We start from the raw sequence: 22518 nt of genomic DNA, 5'->3' as shown, positions 1-22518 counted from the left end.
TTGTTTGTGTGTGACTATAAAGAAAAAAGTACTACAGGTAGAGGCTGAGCAACTGCACAATGGAGCTGAGGCGGGTGCAGAGGTGAGAGCATCGTGGTGGCTGCTAACCAGATATAGTCTTAGCTGAGGCATTTAATATATTAACTTTTCTGGTTTACCTTCCCCACCTTCTCACAGTGACCAAGGAAACACTGTTTTGTAATTTCCAAGTCTAGACCTGTAGCTCTAAATTTAAGGCTAGTTTAATATCCAGACTGGAACTTTCTGAGCACAGAAATTTTTTAGCAAGCTGTTGTCACAGCTGAAGCTGCTGCTAATCCTTGTCTTTTCTTACAGGTTGTTACTAATAGGGGTATTCATCTCTGAAATATGGACCCAAGGGAGACCAGGTAATGCTGCTGTAAACTGCTTTCGCATAACAACTTCCAGGTTTTTTCACAGGCGATATCTGTGTTTGTGTGTGTGTTTCCAGAAGAGTCTGAAGCTCTTGTGGTGGCCATACTTGCATGTTTTTCTGAGAAACTCCAAACATAGAGGTGTCTATCAGTAACTACTCACAGCCACTCTTTAGGTTTATGTACTATCTTATTAAGTAAATGTTTCTACCTTTCCTCACTCTGGTAACAAGCACTGATGAATTAATAGGGACTTTATTGTTGCTCTTGTTTTCTTGAGCCTAGTTACTGTTATTGACCATACAATGTGTAAGGTCTTTTAAATGCTATAAAGATATCTGTGTTTTGCCTGAGAAGAAACAGTCTTCTTAACCAAAAACTGTCGTCTGCTTTAGCTTCTTCCTTACAAAACAGAGCTGGTCCTGGAAGAGCAGATACAGAGAGCTGGTTCTAGGACTGTCTGCCCTACTGGTGCTGTGTGAACATGTTAGCATTTACCAAAGATCAAAGTAAAAAGATACTGGAGGAAGTTTTATCCCGCTTGGAGCAATTATATCGCTTCTGCACTGAATCAAGTTGGTAGCTTGGAATACGGGCAGAATAAGGTCATGTTTGCCAGCATCTGTTTGATGTTGCCTAGTATGACCAGCTCTGACATAAGAGTTGCATCTCTGGTTAATTTAAGGGTATAGTGCTGAACTCATGAGAAGAAACTATCTTCTCAGCCCTTGAAATGTACTGTTACTATAAAACACCTAGTTGGCATTAGAGCACTATGCCATAGAAACTTCTGTTTGAAACAACAAATCCCAGTTTACTAGAAAAAGATGTCAAATGAAAAATCTTCTCTGGTTTCTAGTCCTGCATAGAATAGCTTTTACCTGCTTCCTGCCTTTAAGAGGCATAGCCAGGCCATAGCCTGGTGTATGCTGTGGTGATAGCTGGGGACCTGAGGTTCTCAAGCCATCATCTTTGCTCTTGTGTGGTCCTGTCCCATCACGATCCAACTGGTTTCTGGTACTGGGGCAGGTGAACAGGGTAGGTTGATGTGGCTGCTCCTCACCCTGAGTTGGCTTGTGGCTCCTCTTGTGAGTACGTGTGTGTGGTTTGGGGGCGTTGTTTGGGGGAGGATGTTTGGTTGCTTGGGGTTTTGTGTCTTCTAGGGTTTCTTCACTTTTGCAGGAGGGTGTGGGGACTTTCTTAACTCTCTTCTGTTTTATTCCATTTAAGGTGATCAGATAGGAGCAGCCAATTTGGTACTTTCTTGTCCATGTTCCAAAATCCTATTTCCATGACTGGCTGCTGCAGGTAGCGTTGCCAGCTGACCAGAGAGTTACTATTGGAATACTAATTTCAGAGCTGGCCTTTCTTCTTGAAGTATTGCTGGCTTAAACCCACACCCTCTAACACTTCCTGGCCAGAATATGACTGTTGCAACACTGACTCTGTAAAGCAGCTTAGGAAGTAAAAAATTTCTGTCTGTATGTTACCTTTAATCCCCTATTTACTAGTCTTTCAATATGTTCAACACAGGACGCATGAGTTCGGAGTGCTCGGGGAACATTTTGCGTATAACACTGAGTGCAGAATACTTTGAGGACAAATACTTATCTTTTGCTGTTGTTGGTAAGTTGATATAGAAGAACTTGGAGAGGAAATTACACATGGTGAAATGTTTACAGTGCTTTGAGGTCCTCCTACATGAGAATTCCCTGGATTATGCTAAGATCAGAGCTTAGTAGGTGGCACCTCATTGTAAGAAACAGCCAAACGCTACTTTTATTTCCATATATCTATCCTATAGCCCTCCAGAGTGGTAACTTCGCAATATCAAGTCTAATCATGGCTGACTTTGGACTCAAATTAAAATGCACGTGGTAGTTTCTGGGTATGTTAATGCTGGTGGATTTTCCTCCTGGTAAAAATGTTCCCCAGTAACAGCACATACTATTCTAAAAATTCACTATCTGAAGCTGGCACTATGTTACTGATTTTGCGCTCGTGGCTCTCCACTTTCTTTGCTTACAGCTAGGGGACCTGATGGAGGCATATAAATTCTTAATGAAGTTAAGAAAAATTAGCTGGGCCCTCTGGCTATGGGCTCAGTAATCAACAAGTGGTACATCTGAGTGAGAAGCACCGGACAGTGCCCTGGAAGGGCAGATATAGCTTTTGGACTATAAACATCAACAGGTGTAAGATTATAAGGATAAAATGTAAACTTATCATCGAACCAGTTCTCCATGTGAGCTAGCTGTCTAACTAGATGTAGTCCGTAACATCTGTCTGTCTAGAATGTTAAACTTGTGTAAAAACCCACTTAATGTATTTTCATTGTTTGGGCTTTTTCATCCATACATAAAGGCACTCTGTAGCTGGGATATGCACAGCTGGACAGTGTAAAGCAATTCTTTTGGAAGAGAAAGATTTATTTTTTTAAGGAAAAAAAGCCCACAAAGGCAGTTTTGTAACCTATAAAAATCCAAGCTAAGCTTTAGTGTGCTTGTCATCCTTGTTAGACCCTTGAAGATGCTCTGGCCAGGTAGGCATCAGAGAGAAACATGGGCCAGCCGCAGATTGGCCTCCTGATGCTGCTATCTTGTCATCATCTGTCAATCCTGACAGCTTTGACACTGATGACCTAACTGACTGTTCTGCGCTTACTGGGGGGTTTGCCCCTTCCAGGACTTAATAGCTTTACATGGTGGAGATTTTTTTTTCATCTTTGGTCCCTGAGCTGTTAATGTTCCCTGTCCCAGTCTGTAATTTTACCTTTCTTACTTTCTATAGAATTTGTTACAGCTCTTTTTCACTACTTTGCAATTCTCTTATGTCTGGGGACGCAGCTGGGCTGTACTGGAGCGGGTCAGCTGAACCCAGGGGCAAGGGCAGGTTGCTCAGGGACTTTGCAGAGCAGGAGTTATACTCGTTAATACTGCTCTCCACTAATTGCCCATAGATCAATCTGGCATAGCCTGGGAGCTAGATGAGGCCATGGCATCACAGTGTGGCTATACAGTAACTTACAGCAATTGGAGTAACATAGAGTTTCGTGCTTCTGCACTAAGCTGCCATTCTCGCTTAGAGGTAAGTCTATCGTAGTCGTTTTGACTACAGTGCTGTTGTAGATGACCTTTATGCAAAAGACTATCAATTATTGATAGGTATTAACTGAGGTGTCATAATGTCTTGAACACCTATTAGCAAAAAAATGATTTAATTCTCCTTGACTGCATCCAGAGGTCTGAGAACGTAACATTGACTTGCCATTTGAATGTCCTACAGCAAAGCGCAAAGCACAGATGAGCACATGAAGAAGCATGTCCCATGTATGCCCTTGAAGGCTAACTGGTTGCTTTTGGGTAAGAATAGGGAATTCTGTCTGGCAGCTGTGTTGCACTCTGCTCTAGTATTTAGTGCCTGAGACGCCTAAGGGCAAAATCTCAAAAGCTTTGGCTGCTTGTGTTGCTTGCTCACCGCTACTGTGTCATAAAACACAAGACCAGCTATATTTTTGGGAGCTTTTTTTTTTTTTTTTTTTTTGGCCCAGCTCTAGGACTATGTGAAATGTTGAAGGTTCCCCTCAAAATGTTTATGTCGATATGCGCTACAGGTATGTAGCCTATGCAGTTAACTAAGTAGAACACAATAATGCTTCAGTATGGAGTCGCTTTTCTGTGCGGAGGCTGGCGAGTGGGTTTTGTAGGGTTCCCTTAATTCACAAGGGTAGGTGGTGTCTAACTGGGAAAAACTGATCTAACAAGCAAGCGTTCCCTGTGTCCATGCAGAAAGATGTGTTCACAGTAACTATACAGATCAAAGCATCGCATGCTCCTGATATGAAAAATGCTACAACTCATCTGAAAAGTGCAAGTTGCCATTATGGCCCATGGACTCCAAGAGAGTTAGTATGTGAAAGCAACTACATGGAGGTAAGTACTGGAGGTACAAATGGGAAGGCAGTTAAAATAAGGTAAGAAGGTAAATACTTAAAGGTGCTTTCTTTGGGAGTTTTTTGGATGCTAGGAATGTGTATTGGAAACAGACAGCTCACTAGTGAACACACAACATGCATCTTGAGCATAGCGATACATTTATACTATGCTTCCATAGCCTACTAGCCAGCATGAATAGCCAACAAAGTTGTGAAATAGTATTCAGTCTATTAGCTCAACCTTTTGAATTCACTGAATGTTGTCTCAACAAATCTTATTTGAGATAATAACAGAGATGTATACTTCCTGTATTTGCTGGGGAGAAGGGGCAGGGGGGAGGACTCCACTTTGAAGAGGATATGGACTTTAACTGGAAGTAGAAATGGGAAGATATGCTAAAAATAAAATGAATCTGAAATCAAATGGACTATAGATAATGCACCATGCATGATGACGTTTTATATGTTGTGGTTTTGGTTTTGTTTTGTTTTTTTCCCCACTTGAAGGGGGTGGGAACCTCCCTTTAGGAAATGCTAGTCTCCTTTCTCAATCCTATGCTGTTCTGAAAGGCCAGGCTGGGTGGGGTTTTGAGAAACCTGGTACAGCGGAAGGTGTCCCTGTCCATGGCAGGGGGGGCTGGAACTAGATGACCTTTAAAGTCCTTTCCAACCCAAACCATTCTATGAAAGTTTTGGAAAAAAAAAAAACTTCTAGGATGTTGGAGACAAGCAAACAAGTGCCACCAGCAAACACCTTGCTTACAGAGGTTTTTTCCTTTCAGGTTTCTGTCAAGAAGGAGGTTCCACAGGCTGTAAAAGACTTCATTCAAGATGAGTCTGAGGACTGGACTCTTTCTTTTCCAGAGGTAAAAATACAGGTTTTCTTCCTAGTTAAAAGCTAGTGCTGTTTCTGGCCCAACGTGCTTCTATTCTATGTCTGCACAGTATAAAACGTCATTTCATAAAGAACTTAAGTAGGAAAGGTAGAACTTCTGTACCAAGCGGTTTTAGCATAAAGGCTTTATACGTTAGAAATATAGAAAGCTGTAGGCCATGTCTCCAAGGAAGAAATGGAAACTGATTTCTCATAGTCTAGAAATCAAGTCTTCCCCAGGCAAAAGACTGCAACAAAAATTGTCTCTAGGACCTCATGGCCCAGGAGCGAACTGTGGATAGGTTGGGTTTTTTTCCTTATTGGACCCTGTATTTGCCATGTAGCAGTGCAGTTAATCTCCAGTCCTCTTAATATGGAAAGTTTTCTGTATGTGAGAGGCTGAGTAGGGGAAGACTAGAGCGGTATCACACTAGCAGCATTTAAAATAAGGCAACAAAACTGCTGGGCAGGTCAATACAATAAATCATTCAATGTAGTAAATAAGTTACTTTAACATTTTAAACATTCTGTTCAATGAATTTCTCTGGGTAGGCAAAACCAGGAGAAGCCTCAATATGGCAAATTGTGTTTCATCAACCAGAAGAGAAAAAGGCTTTTCTTGTGAGCGATGCTTGGAGTGCGGGCTACGGACTCAACACAACAGACACCAGGGTTCTGCTGCGAATACCATACACTGCCGAGCAAATTCAGCTGATTGAGGTTGGTATGCTCATTCTGGCCCGGCAAGCTGCTGAGGTGTGTAGGTCTAACTCGATCCCTTCCTACAGGATCAGGGGATCACCTTTTCTGCACTAAGATCAAGTATATTTTACAAGCAGCAATGGATGATCCTGATGGTGGATACTTCTGTGGCGTGTCCTGTAGGTGAGAAATGTGGTACATTACTCCAATGCTTAAATGTACAGGGACTGACTTAAAGTAATGAGCTGACAGCTTTCATATCTTATCCCATAGATGGTGTGGACTACACTAACAAAACAATCACCTGGACTGTTCCAAAATATATTCAACTGCTTTCTGCTGGAGCAACTAGCTTTAAGGATGTGCTTGTTGAAGCTGGTGTGGATCGGCAGAAACTCTCTGCCAAAGAAATGGCTTCCAGGAAATATGTGTTATCAAATGACTTAAATGCAATTACAATGAAGATACCAATAGGTGCAGAAGGTGGCTATTACAAGGTTAGTGACTTATGTCTGTTAGGCAACAGGCGTTCTGTTCTGTGGGTTTTTTGTTTTTGTTTTTTTTTTCCTGGAGAGGAATAATTTTTAGTCGTGTTTCCTCCAAATGAAGGATGGGGGTGAACGGGAAGAAACAATATATTGAAAATCCCCAAAGCCTTGACCAAAGAGCTCTTGTAAGCACCACTTTGTGAAGAATTTCTTTTCTTACAAGCACAGATGGACAGAATCCTATACAGAACTATTGATTTGTCTCCTTTCTCAGGCTAACGTAGAGATTTTGCCTTTTAGTCCCGACAACACGCTCCTTGGGGACAGTCCTAACTGGACTGTAAAACATGCGTGGGTTCTGCTGTATCTTACGCAGACCATTTAAGAGAGTGGGAGCAACCCATTTGTCCACCAGACCATAGGATATTGGGATAGACTGAAACTATACGTCTAAATCTAGTTCCTTGGAGTGAACTGAATCCTGGGCAAATGTTGTAACAACTGAACTCCAAAGGAAGTTGCAGGGGGAGCCCTTTCACTGGTGAAGTAGTCCCCTTCTGCTTTGAAACATGGGAATAAGGGATAATTTTCAAAAGGAAGTCATCTGAGATACTCCAAACTCTTAGGCAAAAATAGAGCCCATGATAGTGATACACCAAGTGCCACTTAATAGTTCCTTATTCCTCACAGGTAGCGTGTTTTTGCAGGTTTTTTTCCCCAGTATAAAAGCAGGGCTGCAGAGCTGGGGACAGTTGTTTGGAGCTGTAGCCCTAGCTGGACCTTGAGATGCTACGATACAACTTTAATGTAAAATTATGTTATACTGAAGGGTGTTGATTTGAAATTCTAGACTTCTGTGAGCAGTGGACAGCATGGGGCAAAATATACCATCAACCTGTTCTTGGAACATCAGTGGGAAGATAACAAATGGGGACTAACCAAACATACTATCATCAAGGAAATAGAAACACCATTTGAAGGAGTAGAACTTGCTATAACCAACAGTAAGTAGCCTAACATGGAATATACTGAAGGCTTTGGTGCTGATAAGAGCTTAATGTTGTTGTGTTCTTCTCAGACTCAAATCTGAGTGCGAGGCTAATGAATGTGACAGTGGGAACATTCTTCCCAGATGTGGAGCTTGTGAATTTAACCATTGAGGGGGTAACTGTTGCTGTACCTGAGGCTGTTCGGCATGGATGTCTAATATATGAGATCAGATATGCTAATGGAAGCAAAGCCTATGTAATACAAGTCCCATTTGATGCACCAAGCATTAAGAAAGAGGTGCGTACTAAGACACTGCAGCGTACTATGGTATAGAAATGAGGATATCACTTGATGATTTTTATTTCTAAATATGATTTTCCTAGTACATGAGAGAGGACATGAGAGCGTACACCCTGAACGTCACACTTACATTCATAACCCATCCAAGAAGTGAGACCTTTGCTATCCCAGTCATAGCAGTGTCCGCTGTTAAAGATGCAGGTAAACTAGTGAAATTTGAGCAAAACTGCACCAACCTGGCTGTGACTAACCTGGCTATGAACTCAGCTGTTAACTGGGCTTACTTCAGCCAGGGATACTGTCAGTCCTAAATAGCCCTATTAAAGTCTGATGAGAGCTAGCGTGCTGGCTGACTCTTCACTGTATTACAGTACTGCCCAGCGCGAAAGGATTTTGCGATGGGAGGAACCTTCATCTCATTGTCACTCGTGGGAACGTGGACCAAAACTGGCTACCCTTCATCTCAGACTGGCACCTGACCCCAGAGGCTGCACAGAAGTACAATTACAGCCTCAGGGACAATGGCAGTCACTTGGCAATCTCTGTCCCTTTCCTTTCCTCCCACGTGAACTATGAGGTAAGGATGCCAGCACGTAGCAATTAAAAGGCGTGCTCTAGCTGTGAGATATGAACAAGTTAATCTATGTCCTTCAAAGTCACAAACTAAAACTTACCTTTGAGATAGGCTTCAAAGGCTTAATGGAGGGCTATTTTCTGCCCTTGGAAGAACACTTCAGTTTCTCTTGGTTATTATTGACTGAAGTAGTCAAGAAAAAAAACAACAAACATTCTGCAAGCACTTTAAGGCTGAGCTATCTTTAATGGCAATTTTACATGCAATGGAGTTTTTATTGCACTCTATTGCCAAATGACTGAAAAAGCTCATTGTGTTGGCTTCCAGATCAAAAAAATATCTCCTGTGGATTTGACTTTGATCAAGCATCATTACCTTTGGCTTGTGATAACCTGACCTCTTAATTTTTGCATACTTCAGTTGAACAGTGTGTCTCTATTCTGTTTTTTAACCTGTGATTGTCATCTCCAGGATTTTCATACCTCTGGAATAAAGGCTTCGCTCCACTTAACCTTGAAGGATGGCATCACCTTGGCTAATAGGAGGGATTTCTCAGTTTCCTGCAGATTTCCACCTTCAGAGCTAATACGTAAGAACGCGTTGGGGGATTAGCTATTAATGCTCTTTGCGTTGCATAATTAAGTCCCACAAGCCCCTGCAGCCTGAAATGTTTCTAGGGTTTATACTTGCGTGATACATCATCTGCCTGTCAGATTTACTATAAAGTAATATGCTACAAAGCGAGTCAAATTAAAGATTGGGAGTGACTATCCTGTTTAGCACAGCAGAGGGCAAAGGAGGTGTAGGAAACAGTTTCCCTTCACACCTCCAAAAGCATGAAGATCTTAAAGGGGGTTTGGGGTTTCTGTTTTGGGTGAGTTGGGTTTTTGGTTGGGTTGGGTTTTTAGGTTTTTGTGGGGTTTTTTGTTTTTTTTTTTTGAGGGGGGGAGAGTAGGAAGGGTCAGTTTATAAATTAATCATTCCAAAGTTATTCATGTGGATTGAATATAGTGAATATCTTGGCTAGAAAAATACCTTTGGGAAGGGTGAGTCCTCCCGGGATGAAAAAGATGAGTGAAATCACAGACTTCAAGCTTGCTGCCAGTAGAATGTGCAGTACATGGGTGAAGAAAAACAAGTGTTAGTACTGAAGAGAGTCTTGCTCCAAACTTAATCCTCATGAGCTGCCAAAACACTTGCTAGCAAATCCGTGCAGAACCCTTGTGCTAGGCTACATAATAAAGGAGCTTGAGTACTGATTTGTATGGAAAACTGGATTTTCTCCTTCAGAGTGCCTGCCCAGTGGCACTGTGGTTATTACTGCATTGAAACCGGTAGGAATTGCAGACCTGGACACCAGCCTGCTTGTCTTGAGGGACAGACAGTGCAAACCCAGTTTAGTGACAGAGAAGACTGCAACCTTCAAGTTCAATGTGAACACTTGTGGAACAAATAGAAAGGTAAGGGCTTAGCCATGGGAAACTTACCCTGGGTCAGGGTAGGGTTATTACTAGAACTGGCAGAGATGCAGCGTTGAGTAGAAGCTGCGAGAAGGTCACAGATGATACTTGATCTATACTTCTTTTTTGAGGATACTAAATTCAGTTGGGTGGTAGCTCTTATGTGGTAAGAACTGTTTTTAAGGCCAGAGGTGGTTTCTGAAAGTAGCCTTCAGTTTGACACCTCTGAAATTTTTAGTAATGGACTTGAATGTTAGTTTACACTATTGATATATACCCTTATGACTTGTAAAAACTGGTTAGGTGTTGCTAATGACTACCTGGCCCAAGACTAGAGTTGGTCCTGTTCCTGCCACCTGCATACTGCATGAATAGAAAACAGATAAATTAACAAAGGATCAGATCATGCTCAAATTCAGGTCACCACAAAAGCAACTTACTTCTCTGAGTGTTACATCTTATGCTAGGCATTGATTCTGTCAGGAGAAACAACGGATCTCTTAGGCCCAGTGTATACTTTTCTGGGGTGTTAGGTCATGTTCAAGGTATTATTAGCTAATAATCTGTTTCTTCTTGATTATGGCATAGCTGTTACCTGTAGTCAGCTTTAGTTCAGTAGGTACAGGGCTGTTGGCCGGTAATTTCTGGCCATTCCTAAGCATACTGTGCTCAGGGCAATTTGCCAGTCAAGCGAAGGGATGTGTATATTGTGTAAATATAAGTAAAATGTGTTTTTTAAAAAAAAAAAAAAAAGTAAACCCTAATGTAACTGTCCTTTTTGTAATGATGTGTATCTTTCAGTTCAATAGCACAACTATGATGTATGAAAATGATGTCCTCTATTTCAGACCTGGCAATGATACACCAATATACCAGTAAGTGTCATGCCCTAGAATAAGGTTGTCCAAGGCACTTTAGTTTCTAAAATCTAATGTTAAACCTCTTCCCTCAGATTGAAATTTGTATGCTCATATGCAATCAAGCAGACTGTTGATGTCCAATACGAATCTAAGAAGAACCCACTGCCCAGTATTAAGCCAGGGTTTGGATCTCTTGCTCTTTCATTGAAGATTTTCAAAGGTAACACTTATGTTGAGACTTCACAGAACAGTTGAGGTGGGAAGGGACCTCCTCAAGCAGGGCCATCTAGACCAAGTTGCCTGGGACCATGTCCAGATGACTTTTGAATATCTCCAAGGATGAAATGGAAACATCTTTAAGGCCTCTAACAGAGGTTTCCATTCCAGAATGCAATACAAATAATCAAGTGTCTGTAGTGGATCAGACAGACGCTTGTGTCATCAAGGGCACAGGTGTGATTTTCCTGCTTGGTCTAGGCATGCTAAAAGTTCTGTGTAGTGGTAGTAGTTCCTTCCTCTATCAGTTCCCGAAGTGTTGCTAAAAAGAGTTAACACTGACCAAGATAACTGTAACCTGTGCCAGAGAAGGGAGCTACGTGCAATGCTGCTGTAAAATGGTAACTACACCAGCAAAATGGGCTAACTGAAGCCTTGAATCAAACCCTCACCCTGACTGGAGTGGCTCTGATGCATTTTTATCACTTTTTTTAGTATCTTTCTAGAGACAGTTTTGAACTAACATCTTGCTCTAATGAGTTTTTGCTGAAGGAGGAATGGCTCTCTTCTGCATCCCCAGCGCCAAGGAACACAGTTCAGATCTTCACTTTTATTACCAGTTCTTATTTTCCTACCATCCTATCCCCATTTGCTGACATATGGTCTGCCCGATTTTATCATTACTATGCCAGAGTAAATGGTGATGGAAAAAGCGAAACAGCGAATTCATGAATACTCACCCTGCAAAAAGGAAACTCTAACATCAATACTCTCTTCTAGACAAATCCTATTCAGACCCCTATCGGGAATCGGAATATCCTGTGGTAAAATACCTGAGGGAGGCACTGTATTTTGAAGTTGAACTGCTCCAGCCTGCAGATGTGAGACTGGAACTAAACCTGGATGACTGTTGGGCTACGAACACCCAGAGCCGGGACAGCCTTCCACAGTGGCCCATCCTTATAAATGGGTAAGGGGGGCTTCCCTCCTGTATTTGGTAGCTGTTCAGCACAAGGCCCCTTACCTTAGCTGGGAGGAAAAGGGAAGCGGACAGAAGTGACCTTGGGTGCATTGTTTTGTCCTGGCTGCGCAATTACTGCAAGGTCGTGGAGTGCGTGTTGGTGTCACCACAGTGGCTATGCCTTCTGGTGGCAGTAGGTCGTGGGGGTGGCCAGAAGCGCTCCATGCGAACAGCTTCCAGCTGGAAAGAAAGAGCAAGAAGGAGCCCTGGCTGTGGCCAAAGGCAAAGGGGGAGGCTCTATCCATGCCCTGTGGCCAGAGGAAAAGAGAGGGAAGTTCCTCTGTAGTCTATCTCCTTTACTTGTTTAAAGATCTAGTTGAAGTGATGAAGGTTTAAATGAAATACGTTGTTTTTCACTTTCCCAAAAAGGTGTGAAAACAGCAAAGACTCCTACAGAACAGTCTTACACGAAGTTAACTATAGTTCCAGAGTAAAATTTCCTCGGCACCTAAAGAGATTTGAAGTGAGAATGTTCACTTTTGTACAAGGCACAACTCTGCTACAAGAGCAGGTGAGATGTCTCTGTGGTCTGTCGTGTGCTCTTGGCAATCCCCATATGTGAGCCCGGAGCGGTGCATGCAGCAAACGCTGTGTAAGATCTTAGCTGGCTAGGTGCTACCTAGAGCTATTAGCCACTTTCTTGAAGGCATAACATTATAAAAGTAGTACATAAAGACTAGTCGCTTGGCAGTGTCAGTTCATCCCCTTTGGGGTCAGTACCAATGTTTACCAAACATTTGTTTACCAAAAGTTTACTGACTTTGGGGTCAGTATCAATGTTTACCAAAGACTCCCTGACACATAATATAAATATTGTTGTCTTGTAGCTGTATTTCCACTGCAGCGTGGTGATCTGCAGCACTACACAACAGCCTGCAGGCTTTCTTTGTCCAAGGAGATGCAATCCTGGGAAACACAGACTTGGTAAGAAAACAGGAACTTCTCAAGTCACTCCTGAATCTCTGCTCAGCGATATGGCATGTGCTCTCAGGAGCTGTGTCGGACTCCTTGTCCTAGCGTGTGCTGTACAGAAGATTAAAAGCTGAAATATCTCACTAGGTCGTAGCGCAGAACCACATCCACACGGGCAAGTGTCATCTGGAGCAGTGCTCGTTAGGAAGGAAAACAACTAGCGGAGGTTGGTGTCAACATTAAATTACACTACTGAAATACCCAGCACACTGCTGTTGTAACATAACAGACTTCTCTGTGTCCCTTCTCCCTGTAGGTGAATACAGTGGCTTTTGACAGAGACTAAGCAAGAACCGTTTAGTTTTACGAAGCTGCGGTTAGGTGGCCTCAGCAAGCACAGCCTGCCCAGACTTACAAGTAAGGACATCTTGAAAGTGTCTGATGGGAAAACATATTGACAGAGTCTACTGAGAAAATGGTCAGCTAACCAGTATGGATGTATCTTTGTCTTTAACTTAAATTACTGTGTTTCTCTCTCGTGTTCCTCTACAGTGTTGAACTCAGTCTTTTGTATGACTTGCATCTGACCTAGTCTGCTCAGCTAACATCCAAAACTTGTGTCTGGTCACTTGGCAGTTGGAAGCACCTGGTTTGGGGTAGGGGGAGGAAGGTGGCAACAGGCGTGAAGTCAATTGTAAATCACTCTGGGCTTTTTTAAAGCTTCAGTACGAACAAAGCATTACCGGGAGCTTAACATCAGTAAGAGAAAGTGTTTTTTGAAGCAAGATAGGAGCTAGCCACTACAGGATCAAGTAGGTTATTAACAGAGAAGCTATAAACTGTGGATCTCACAGGAGTGTTGTGGCTCTGCAATGTCAAGTTGCCCTCCCTAGTTGGGGGGAAATCACTCACAGGTAGCATCAGTGACTGCTTAGCTGTGTAAGCTGTCAGCCTAAAGGAAAAAAAGCATTTTGTGAAGATTTGTAGTAGTAATACATGGACTCTATCCACGAAGTGTTAAGGATTCTTCCTTGCTAGAGAACACGATGCTTAGGAGCTCCTGTTAGATTATCTTGTCTCTTTTCTTTTAATGGGAGGAAAAACTTCTTGGTTTCTTCTTTGCATCTGAACAGTGATACGAAAACAGTTCAGATTCAATATGATATTTTCCTGTTCTAAGGAAAGCTATTGCTGAGCATGAATTATCCCTTAGGGCTAAAGATACAATAATGGGTGGGTGCTTTTTAACTTTATATTAAATAGAATTATATTACAGGGAATTTCTGTGAAGTTTAACTTGAGCAGGAAACTATTCTGTGAATCTATTTGCACTTTGTGAAAAAGCATGGTGTCTAAAATATTGTAGCTCTGTTGTGACAATACCTGTACAGAGATCCCACTAAACAGTTTGTGCTATAATTACAAGCTCATGTTTGTAAGTCTTGTCTGTCTTCCAGTTGACTGCTAAGCACACCTGTAGTAGATGCCTTTTACTGTCATTCCTGGAAAAATCTGTGTGGACTTCATGATGAGGAACATGTCAAGTCCCTAGCTGTGCATCAAATCTGTTTTTCCAATAGAGGAGGTTATTGTGCTCAAGGAGCCTTATTTTGTTACTCCTGCGGTAGGTGAAGACTAAAGCCATGGAGCTGTGATACAGAGGAATGAGATGTAAATATGTCAGCATGGGAATAAAAGGAAAATGCAGAATATTTAAGCCTTACAGCAGACTTGACAGGTCAGAGGCTTTGTGCTTAGTGATTTTTTTTTTTAATTATTTTTTTATTTTTTTATCCCCCCCCCCCCCCCCCCCCCCCCATTAACTCAGTGGATTAAGTACCAGCTATTCCTCAGTCTGCAGGCTCAATCTATTGAGAAATCAAAGGAGAAACCTACAATATGCTGCCAGGGGTTTGCACCTAACAGAACACAAGTATGGGCCCTTCAAATGGTACAGTAACTTCCCTGTATGTCTTACATCATTCTGACTGTTTCCCGGGGGGGGGGGGGGGAAAATGCTATGCAGTGTTTTCTCCAGATAGGTGAGTGGCAACCTTCATCTGCCATGACAGTGCTCTACCAGCACAGTGTGGGCTGCCTTGGGTAGCCTGAGACGTCTTCTCCCCTCTTGCTGTGTGGGGAAATAATGTCGTAATAGGGACTGCTGTGAGAACCAAGCTACTTCAGTTCTGCTAACTCAGCCTCAGGTATGGCTTCCTGGGTTTCTGATTCTTTTCTTCAAATGAACACTCAAGAACAGCATCACTTTGTAAATACCAGATTTCTATTCCTGTCTTCATAGAATCAGAGAATGTTTTAGGTTGGAAGGGACCTCGAAGATCATTGAGTTCCAACCCCCCTGCCATAGGCAGGGACACCTCCCACTACACCAGGTTGCCCAAGGCCACATCCAGCCTGGCCTTGAACACCTCCAGGGATGCAGCCTCAACAACCTCTCTGGGCAACCTGTTCCAGTGCCTTACCACCATCAAAGTGAAAACCTTCTTCCTAATGTTCAATCTGAACCTGCCCTCTTCCACTTTAAAGCCATTCCCTCTCGTCCTATCGCTACATACCCTAGTGAAAAGTCCTTCCCCAGCTCTCCTGTAGGCCCCCTTGAGGTACTGGAAGGCCGCAATAAGATCTTCCCCGGAGCCTTCTCTTCTCCAGGCTGAACAGCCCCAACTCTTTCAGCCTCTCCTTGTGAGGGCTGGAGCACCTCTCCTATATCATCGTTGTGGCTCTCCTCTGGACACGGTCCAGCAGGTCGATGTCCTTCTTATGTTGGGGACTCCAGAGCTGGATGCAGTACTCCAGGTGGGGTCTCAACAGAGCAGAGTCGAAATCACCTCCCTTGACCTGCTGCTCACACTTATTTTGATGCAGCCCAGGGTGCGGCTGGCCTTCTGGGCTGCAAGTGTGCATTGCTGGCTCATGTTGAGCTTTTCGTCAATCAGCACCCTCAGGTCCTTCTCCTCAGGGCTGGTCTCCAGCCATTCCCCGCTGAGCCTGTATTTGTGCTTGGGATTGCCCTGACCCAGATGTAAGACCTTGCACTTGGCCTTGTTGAACTGCATGAGGTTGGCTTGGGCCCACCTCTCCAGCCTGTCCAGGTCCCTCTGGATGGCATCCCTCCCTTCCAGCATGTCTACCTCACCAAACAGCTTGGTATCATCGGCAAACTTGCTGAGGGTGCACTCGACCCCACTGTCTGTGTTGCTGACAAAGATGTTGAACAGTACAGGCCCCAGTACCGACCCCTGGGGAATGCCACTCATCACTGCTCTCCACTTGGACATCGAGCTGTTGACCACAACTCTTTGAGTGCGACCGTCCAGCCAGTTCTTTATCCATCAAGTGGTCCATTTGTCAAATCCATGTCTCTTCAATTTAGAGACCAGGATATCGTGTGGGACAGGGTCAAACACTTTGCACAAGTCCGAGCAGATGACATCAGTTGGTCTTCCCTTGTCCACTGCTGCTGTAACCCCTTTGTAGAAGGCCACTAAATTTGTCAGGCATGACTTGCCCTTGGTGAAGCCATGCTGGCTGTCACCAATCCCCTCCTTGTTTTCTATGTCCCTCAGTAGAGTTTCCAGGAGGATCTGCTCCATGATCTTGCCAGGCACAGAGGTGAGACTGACTGGCCTGTAGTTCCCTGGGTCTTCCTTATCTCCCTTTTTGAAAATAAGGATTATGTTTCCCCTTTCTAGTTGGCAAGAACCTCACCAGATTGCCACGACTTCTCAAATATGATGGCTAGTGGCTTTGCAACCTCATCTGACAGCTCCCTCAGGACCTGCAGATGTATCTCATCAGGTCCCATGGACTTCTTTAAGGTAGCTTTGTTTCTTTTCATAGGATTAGTCAGTGTTTTGAGATCCTTTATACGCTGACAGGGATTTAAGAGTTGTTGAAAATCAAGATGATGCCCAGGTAAATTGTGGCTTTACTCTTCACCTTCTCTAAAAGCTCTGCCTATTGCTACTTTGCAAAATAAGAAGTGTTAATAGATAAGATGGTCCTTTTACATTTTGATAGGTCAGAAAACTCAAGGAGATTCCCCTCCGTGGTTGGACTAGGATTTATACAAACCTTCTTGTCAGATTTTTTCCTACAGCATGCAAGGCACACAATCCATTTGAATATCAGTAAAATCTTTTAAAGATGACATGACAGTAGTACTCTCTCCACCTTAGAGGTGTCTGTTTATACTAAACTTCAGGAACTGCCTTCCGGGTTTTATATATATACATATATATATATAAAGGGGGGAAAAATCCTCTTCAAGTGTTGTACCAACACCTCTTCGGCTTTTAAGTGGATATTTTATGACCACATGCTTTTCCCCCTGGTATTTGGGATGTTATTTTTATATCCCTGTTAACACAAGTTGAAAGGAGATCAATCTTCTTTGTTTATGCTTAATGTCTTCTGCAATTTCAACAGGTGAATGATAAAAGTTTAAGGGAAAAGAGAAGTCTGGTGTGATTTGTTTTTATAGGAAAATAAGAACACTAATAGAAATGTACTGCAGACAGTTATTTCCACTTCAAATAAATGGTGGTAAGACAATGAGGCTACTTGTAGCACTGAATCTGGTCACTGACAGAAATGCAGAGCTCTGTTCTAAAATACAAGCCATTTCATTGAATATAGATTATAGGAAAAACATGTACTGCTTTGCTGATTTAAAGCAGCAGCAACTTACTATTAATACTGAAAAATTAAGAAAACTGGCATGTTTTCTGGCCCAAGTAATTTTCTCTTTTGGTATATTGATTTGCTTTTTGGTTTAAGTCTCAATGTCTTCAGTGAAAGAGTAAATGTTATACATCTCTATCCAGAGGAAAATGTTCTGACCGTGATCTAATGATCTGGGAAGCTTCGGTTCAAGTTCTGGCTTCTACCACAAATCTGTTTGAGTCTGCAGCTATTCCCTCCCCTATAAGGGCTGCTTCCATTTGCGCATGTGAGTCCAGAAACACGTAAACGCAGTGTTAGCCAGATCCCCAAACCCCAGACAGGTGTGTGCTTTGAAAGAAATGCTTTAAAGCACAAGTAAGCTGAATAGGTCTCCTCGCACTACTTGAGGTACTGATAAAAGAGCAAACCTTTGCTTCTTTACACAGCAACATGAGCCTAAAGTCAGGGGCTTGATCAAGGAGGTGGTTCATATGGACCCAAATTCTATAGCTTATTTAAAACAAGCTGCTTCACTGGGGGGCTCCGCTGTGGGGAGAAGCCCCAGCTCCCATGTCTTAAATGCAATAATAGCTGTTATAGCATAATAGTAAAAGTCAGATGCTGGCTGCTTAGAAGCTGGGGTGCATGTATAATGGGGGGGCTGTTGCTGGTTTGTTGGCTGTGGGTTTTTTTTATTTGTTTGTGGGTTTGTTTTTTTTTTTTTTTAAGGTACTGCCATGCAGAGCTGGAGGGATGGCCGCTGGCAGCCCTGGGCTGAGGGGGGGTGGAGCTGTGGCAGCTACCGGATCAGCTGCTCCCCCAAGGAACTGGCTGAAGTCCTTTTTCAGGAGGCTCTCCCCCCCCCCCTCCCCCAAGCACACCTATGTGCAGCCCAAATGTGTAACCATAAAACCTCTTGGCACCTACGTGGTGCTCCTCAGGGTAGAATTTCAAAGCGCTGTGTGTGTGCAGGCGGGTGGCCGCGGGCCCCGCTCCGCTCTGGGTGTGAGGGGTGAGCTCCGCTGCTCCCGGAGCCGGGGCTTGCCTGGGGGGCTGCTCCCACCTGTGGCCCTCTAACCACTGGGGAATGTTCTCTCCGAGGTTCTTGCTCTTCCTACCAATGAGGGAACTTCACGTCCTTGCCATCTTCAGGGTGTTTCTCTAGGTATTGCTGCTTCCTGCAGGCAATGTGCTGCTGCACCCTATAAAAGGGTGGGCAGAGACGTTGTCACTCTGAATTCAGGTGGAAAGCCTGCCCTGGAGAGCAGAGCTGTATCAGTCTCTTGAATCTTGGGCTAATACCCTACCTACTAGGATTCCCCCTTTCCATTGCTGTGGCTTCTGCTCAATAAATCAGTATCATATGCTTCCAGCTGCACCAGAACAGCATCTGGTCTCGGAGGTACGAGAAAGAAGCCCAGTCTTGTTGACAGCAGCACCAACTGCCTGGCAGGGGCTATCAAAGGACTTAACTTGTATAAAATCCTTTCAACATTATGTCTGGTATCACTCATGAGGTACGATTACATGTACAGGTTTCTTGTATGAGAAATTTGTGAATGCAGTGGAAAACTATGCGGTGGTGGTTTCTTCTTTCATACCTGTGTTCTGTTCTCCACATCAGTGTGGAATTTCAATGATGTACTAACTGGGAAAAGGGGAAGACTCTGCGGCCAGAAGGGTTTGTTTCATTGTCTGGGACTGCAGTGGGTTGACCCTGGCTGGACACCAAGTGCCCACCAAGCTGCCCTGTCTCTCCCCTTCTCAGCTGGACAGGGGAGAGAAAATATAGCAAAAGCACAGGGGGAGAGATCACTATCACAGGCAAAACAGACTCAACTTGGGGGGGGGGGAATTATTACCAATCGCATCAGAGTAGGATAACGAGAAGTAAAACCAAATCTTAAAAATACTTTCCCCCCACCCCTCCCTTGTTCCTGGGCTCAACTTCACTCCTTGTTTCTCTCCCTCCTCCCCCTGAGTGGCACAGGGGGACGGGGAATGGGGGTTGTGGTCGGTTCATCACGCATTGTCTCTGACGCTCCTTCCTCCTCAGAGGGAGGACTCCTCACACTCTTCCCCTGCTCCAGCATGGGGTCCCTCCCATGGGAGACAGTCCACAAACTTCTCCAACGTGGGTCCTTCCTACGGGCTGCAGTTCTTCACGAACTGCTCCAGCGTGGGTCCTTACCACGGGGTGCTGTCCTTCAGGAACAGACTGCTCCACCCTGGGTCCCCCACGGAGTCACAAGTCCTGCCAGCAAACCTGCTCCAGTGTGGGCTCCTCTCTCCGTGAGTCCACAGGTCCTGCCAGGAGCCTGCTCCAGTGTGGGCTTCCCATGGCACATCCACCTCCTCCAGTGTGTGGTCCTCCATGGGCTGCAGGGGGACAGCCTGCCTCACCATGGTCTTCACCACAGGCTGCAGGGGAATCTGCTCTGGTGTCTGGATCACCTTCTCCCCCTCCTTCTTCACTGACCTTGGTCTCTGCAGAGCTGTTGCTCTCATGTTCTCACTCCTCTCTTCAGGCTACTGCTGCCCCGCAGGGGTTTGGATTTTTTTTTTCCCCTTTTCTTAAATATGTTATCCCAGAGGCACTACCACTGTCACTGATGGGCTCTGCCTTGGCCATTGGCAGGTCCCTCTTGGAGCCAGCTGGCATTGGCTCTATCGGACATGGGGGAAGCTTCTAGCAGCTTCTCACAGAAGGCACCCCTGTAGCCCCCCAGCTACCAAAACCTTACCATGCAAACCCAATACAGGAACTATCTCCAGTTCGCTCTTCTGTATGTCTTTCTCTTTAGCATGGTAAGCAACTCTATCCTTTAGGCAGAATGTAATTTAATTCCTCAGCCGTGGACTTACAGTGGTTGCTGGGCTACAACTTTAGTTTTATTTCCATGTAGTTTTTTAACATAGTAAGAGAAAACGCTTACGTGTGTAAGGCAGCCTCTAGTTCTGTGACTTGTGCAACCTTTGCAGACTGAGGTTTCATTTTTTGGCCTCTGTTCTATGGATTATTATGGTATTGCTGTTGGAATTCAATAAAGTTTTGTGGACCTTATGTATGGTCCTGGGTGCTAGATCTCATACCCTCAAGTAGAGGGCTTGGTCTCTCACAGGAATTAAATATCCTAAATTCACAAAGGTAAGGGAAAGGGAAAAGAGGAGGAACCTGGGCTGTGTTCCATTTTATTAAAAAATAAATAAAATACAACATTTATCAGCAGCAGGACTCGTACCATCATGAGTATAATAATTCAGATTTCCTCTGGATCAATGAAATGTCTATGCTAAGGCTAAGAATTACAAAGGGAGGGATTTAGAGAGGTTCTCTATGACAGACTGAGCAAGAATTCATTTCTTTCCACGAGGAGAGAAACAAACCTGGTAGATCCTAGAAGGTCTGGATCAGAGGCAGACACTGAACCTACCTATGACTCCTACACATGCAACTTGGTCATTTCCCCCCCTTTGCGTGCATGTGCAGGGAGAGATCCCCTGAAAGGCGAAAAGCTCTCTCAGTACCAAAAAAACTAAACAGGATGAGAGTACAATGTATTCTGGTAAACTAAACTCATCTTGGACATGGGCTTTTGCCCTGTTGCAGCACAGGGCGTGATTTAGGAGAGACCAAGGCCTGTTCCTTAAAGTCAGCTTAGATGCAGCCATGTCGTGCTGGAGTTCAAAGTATTTAAAGGTAAGGCAGCAGCCACTGGACTTCTGGGTCTAGAGAGGGTCAGCGGGTAAGGACTCATTCATGCCAGAGAAGCAGTAAAGTCCCCTTCTGCAACTCAGAGTTTTGCCTTTATGGTTACCTAGAGCTGTTGCTCCACTTTGGACTCACAGGGAGACAGAAAGAAAATCTACAGGTACCTAGCAAGATACAGCCTACAACTTTCAGGGTCTTCAGCTACCCCTGGCTCCGGGGTGGTGGGAAATGCTGACCCCGAGCCGCTTCTCAAATCTGTAGGGTACCTCCTGCTGGGCCACGCTTTCTGCATACAGAGTTACTCAGCTTCATCTATGAGCAGCAGCCTCCTGAAGCCATTAGTCATCAGCGTCTTCATTTGTACACGGGGAAACTGAGGCAGCAATGCTGGATGACCAGCTAAGGTCATAGATAAACTAGCAGTAAAAGTGGATCCTTCTAATTCCTTGTTCCTCTGCTTTAACCATGACCCTATACACTTCCTTAGCTAAAGAGCAAAAAAAATCATAGTCATTACCTATAGTTTTAGGTGTGGAAGATACAAGGAACAAGATTAAAAGTCTTCCCAATTTATCAAACCAGTATACTTTTGAATGATGATGGACTTCAATCAAAATCACAATGACAGGACTATCTTCCTGTGCATCTGCTAGTGGTTTGCCAGCGCTAGTGAGCAGGTACCCCTTTACAGCAACAAGAGTCTTCGAGAAAAGACTCGGGATCAAGTTTAGTTGTGGTTCTGTGCAAGATCCCATAGGCAATGTACAGTTTCACTCTCTTGAACATTGTGAGGACCAAATCCAAAACGTAATCCAGACTGACCTTGTCTATGAGGCTTTTTATCTGCTCAAATCTAGACCAGTTGCACAGGCTTATACCGAGAAACGCCATGGTGACATTAGTGCTGCCATCTCGTATGGGATTAAAAATTTTCTCTACTTTGACAATTTTACAGGGTTTTAAAAAATGATTCTATTTATATTCTTGCTGAAACGCTAAAGCTTGTGAGAAATCTAACACGGGTTAAAACAAAACAGAAACATATGGGATATGCTTAAATGTGGTTATATCTCAAGTGACAGTGTTACCTGCAGAAATTTGAATGTACCTGCTTTTTTGAGACACTGATGGATTTCACGCTGATTGCTCCAATATGCACGTACCATGTGAGAAGAGCCCTGAGTCAGCTTAGGCTGAGCCTTGGAGAAAAACACGTACGAAGACAATTGTATTTCCTTCCAAACAAACAGAAAGAAGGAAAGGGAAAAAAAAAAGAAGGATGCAATAAAGCTTTAGTTTTGCGGTGCTCTGCTACAGGATGCATCCACAAAGCTAAACCATCTGCCCCACACGGACATGCTGATCTCTCCATCCCGGTGAGACGAGCCCGTTAC

The 22518-nt window shown here is 43.9% G+C and overlaps 1 protein-coding gene across 1 annotated transcript; it reads left to right on the top strand.

Annotated features, from left to right (window-relative positions):
* Positions 1-1933: 1933 nt before the first annotated feature.
* Positions 1934-13062, top strand: LOC309669958 (zona pellucida sperm-binding protein 2-like; the record flags this gene model as incomplete). The annotated part of the gene is made up of 19 exons (XM_082480754.1): positions 1934-2021; positions 3355-3482; positions 4184-4327; positions 5112-5195; positions 5756-5923; positions 5992-6088; positions 6179-6402; positions 7244-7397; positions 7472-7680; positions 7767-7884; positions 8055-8260; positions 8729-8846; positions 9548-9717; positions 10519-10592; positions 10670-10797; positions 11574-11763; positions 12184-12325; positions 12642-12738; positions 13043-13062. 19 exons carry the CDS (start codon positions 1934-1936, stop codon positions 13060-13062), a joined length of 2559 nt encoding a protein of 852 aa, XP_082336880.1.
* Between the last annotated feature and the right edge of the window lie 9456 nt (positions 13063-22518).

The sequence above is a fragment of the Vanellus vanellus genome, assembly GCF_965231255.1.
Source record: "Vanellus vanellus genome assembly, chromosome: 3".
In the NCBI taxonomy this organism is placed as follows: Eukaryota; Metazoa; Chordata; class Aves; order Charadriiformes; family Charadriidae; genus Vanellus; species Vanellus vanellus.
Note: the sequence above shows the minus strand (reverse complement) of the source record. Positions and strands in the feature narration are given on the sequence as shown.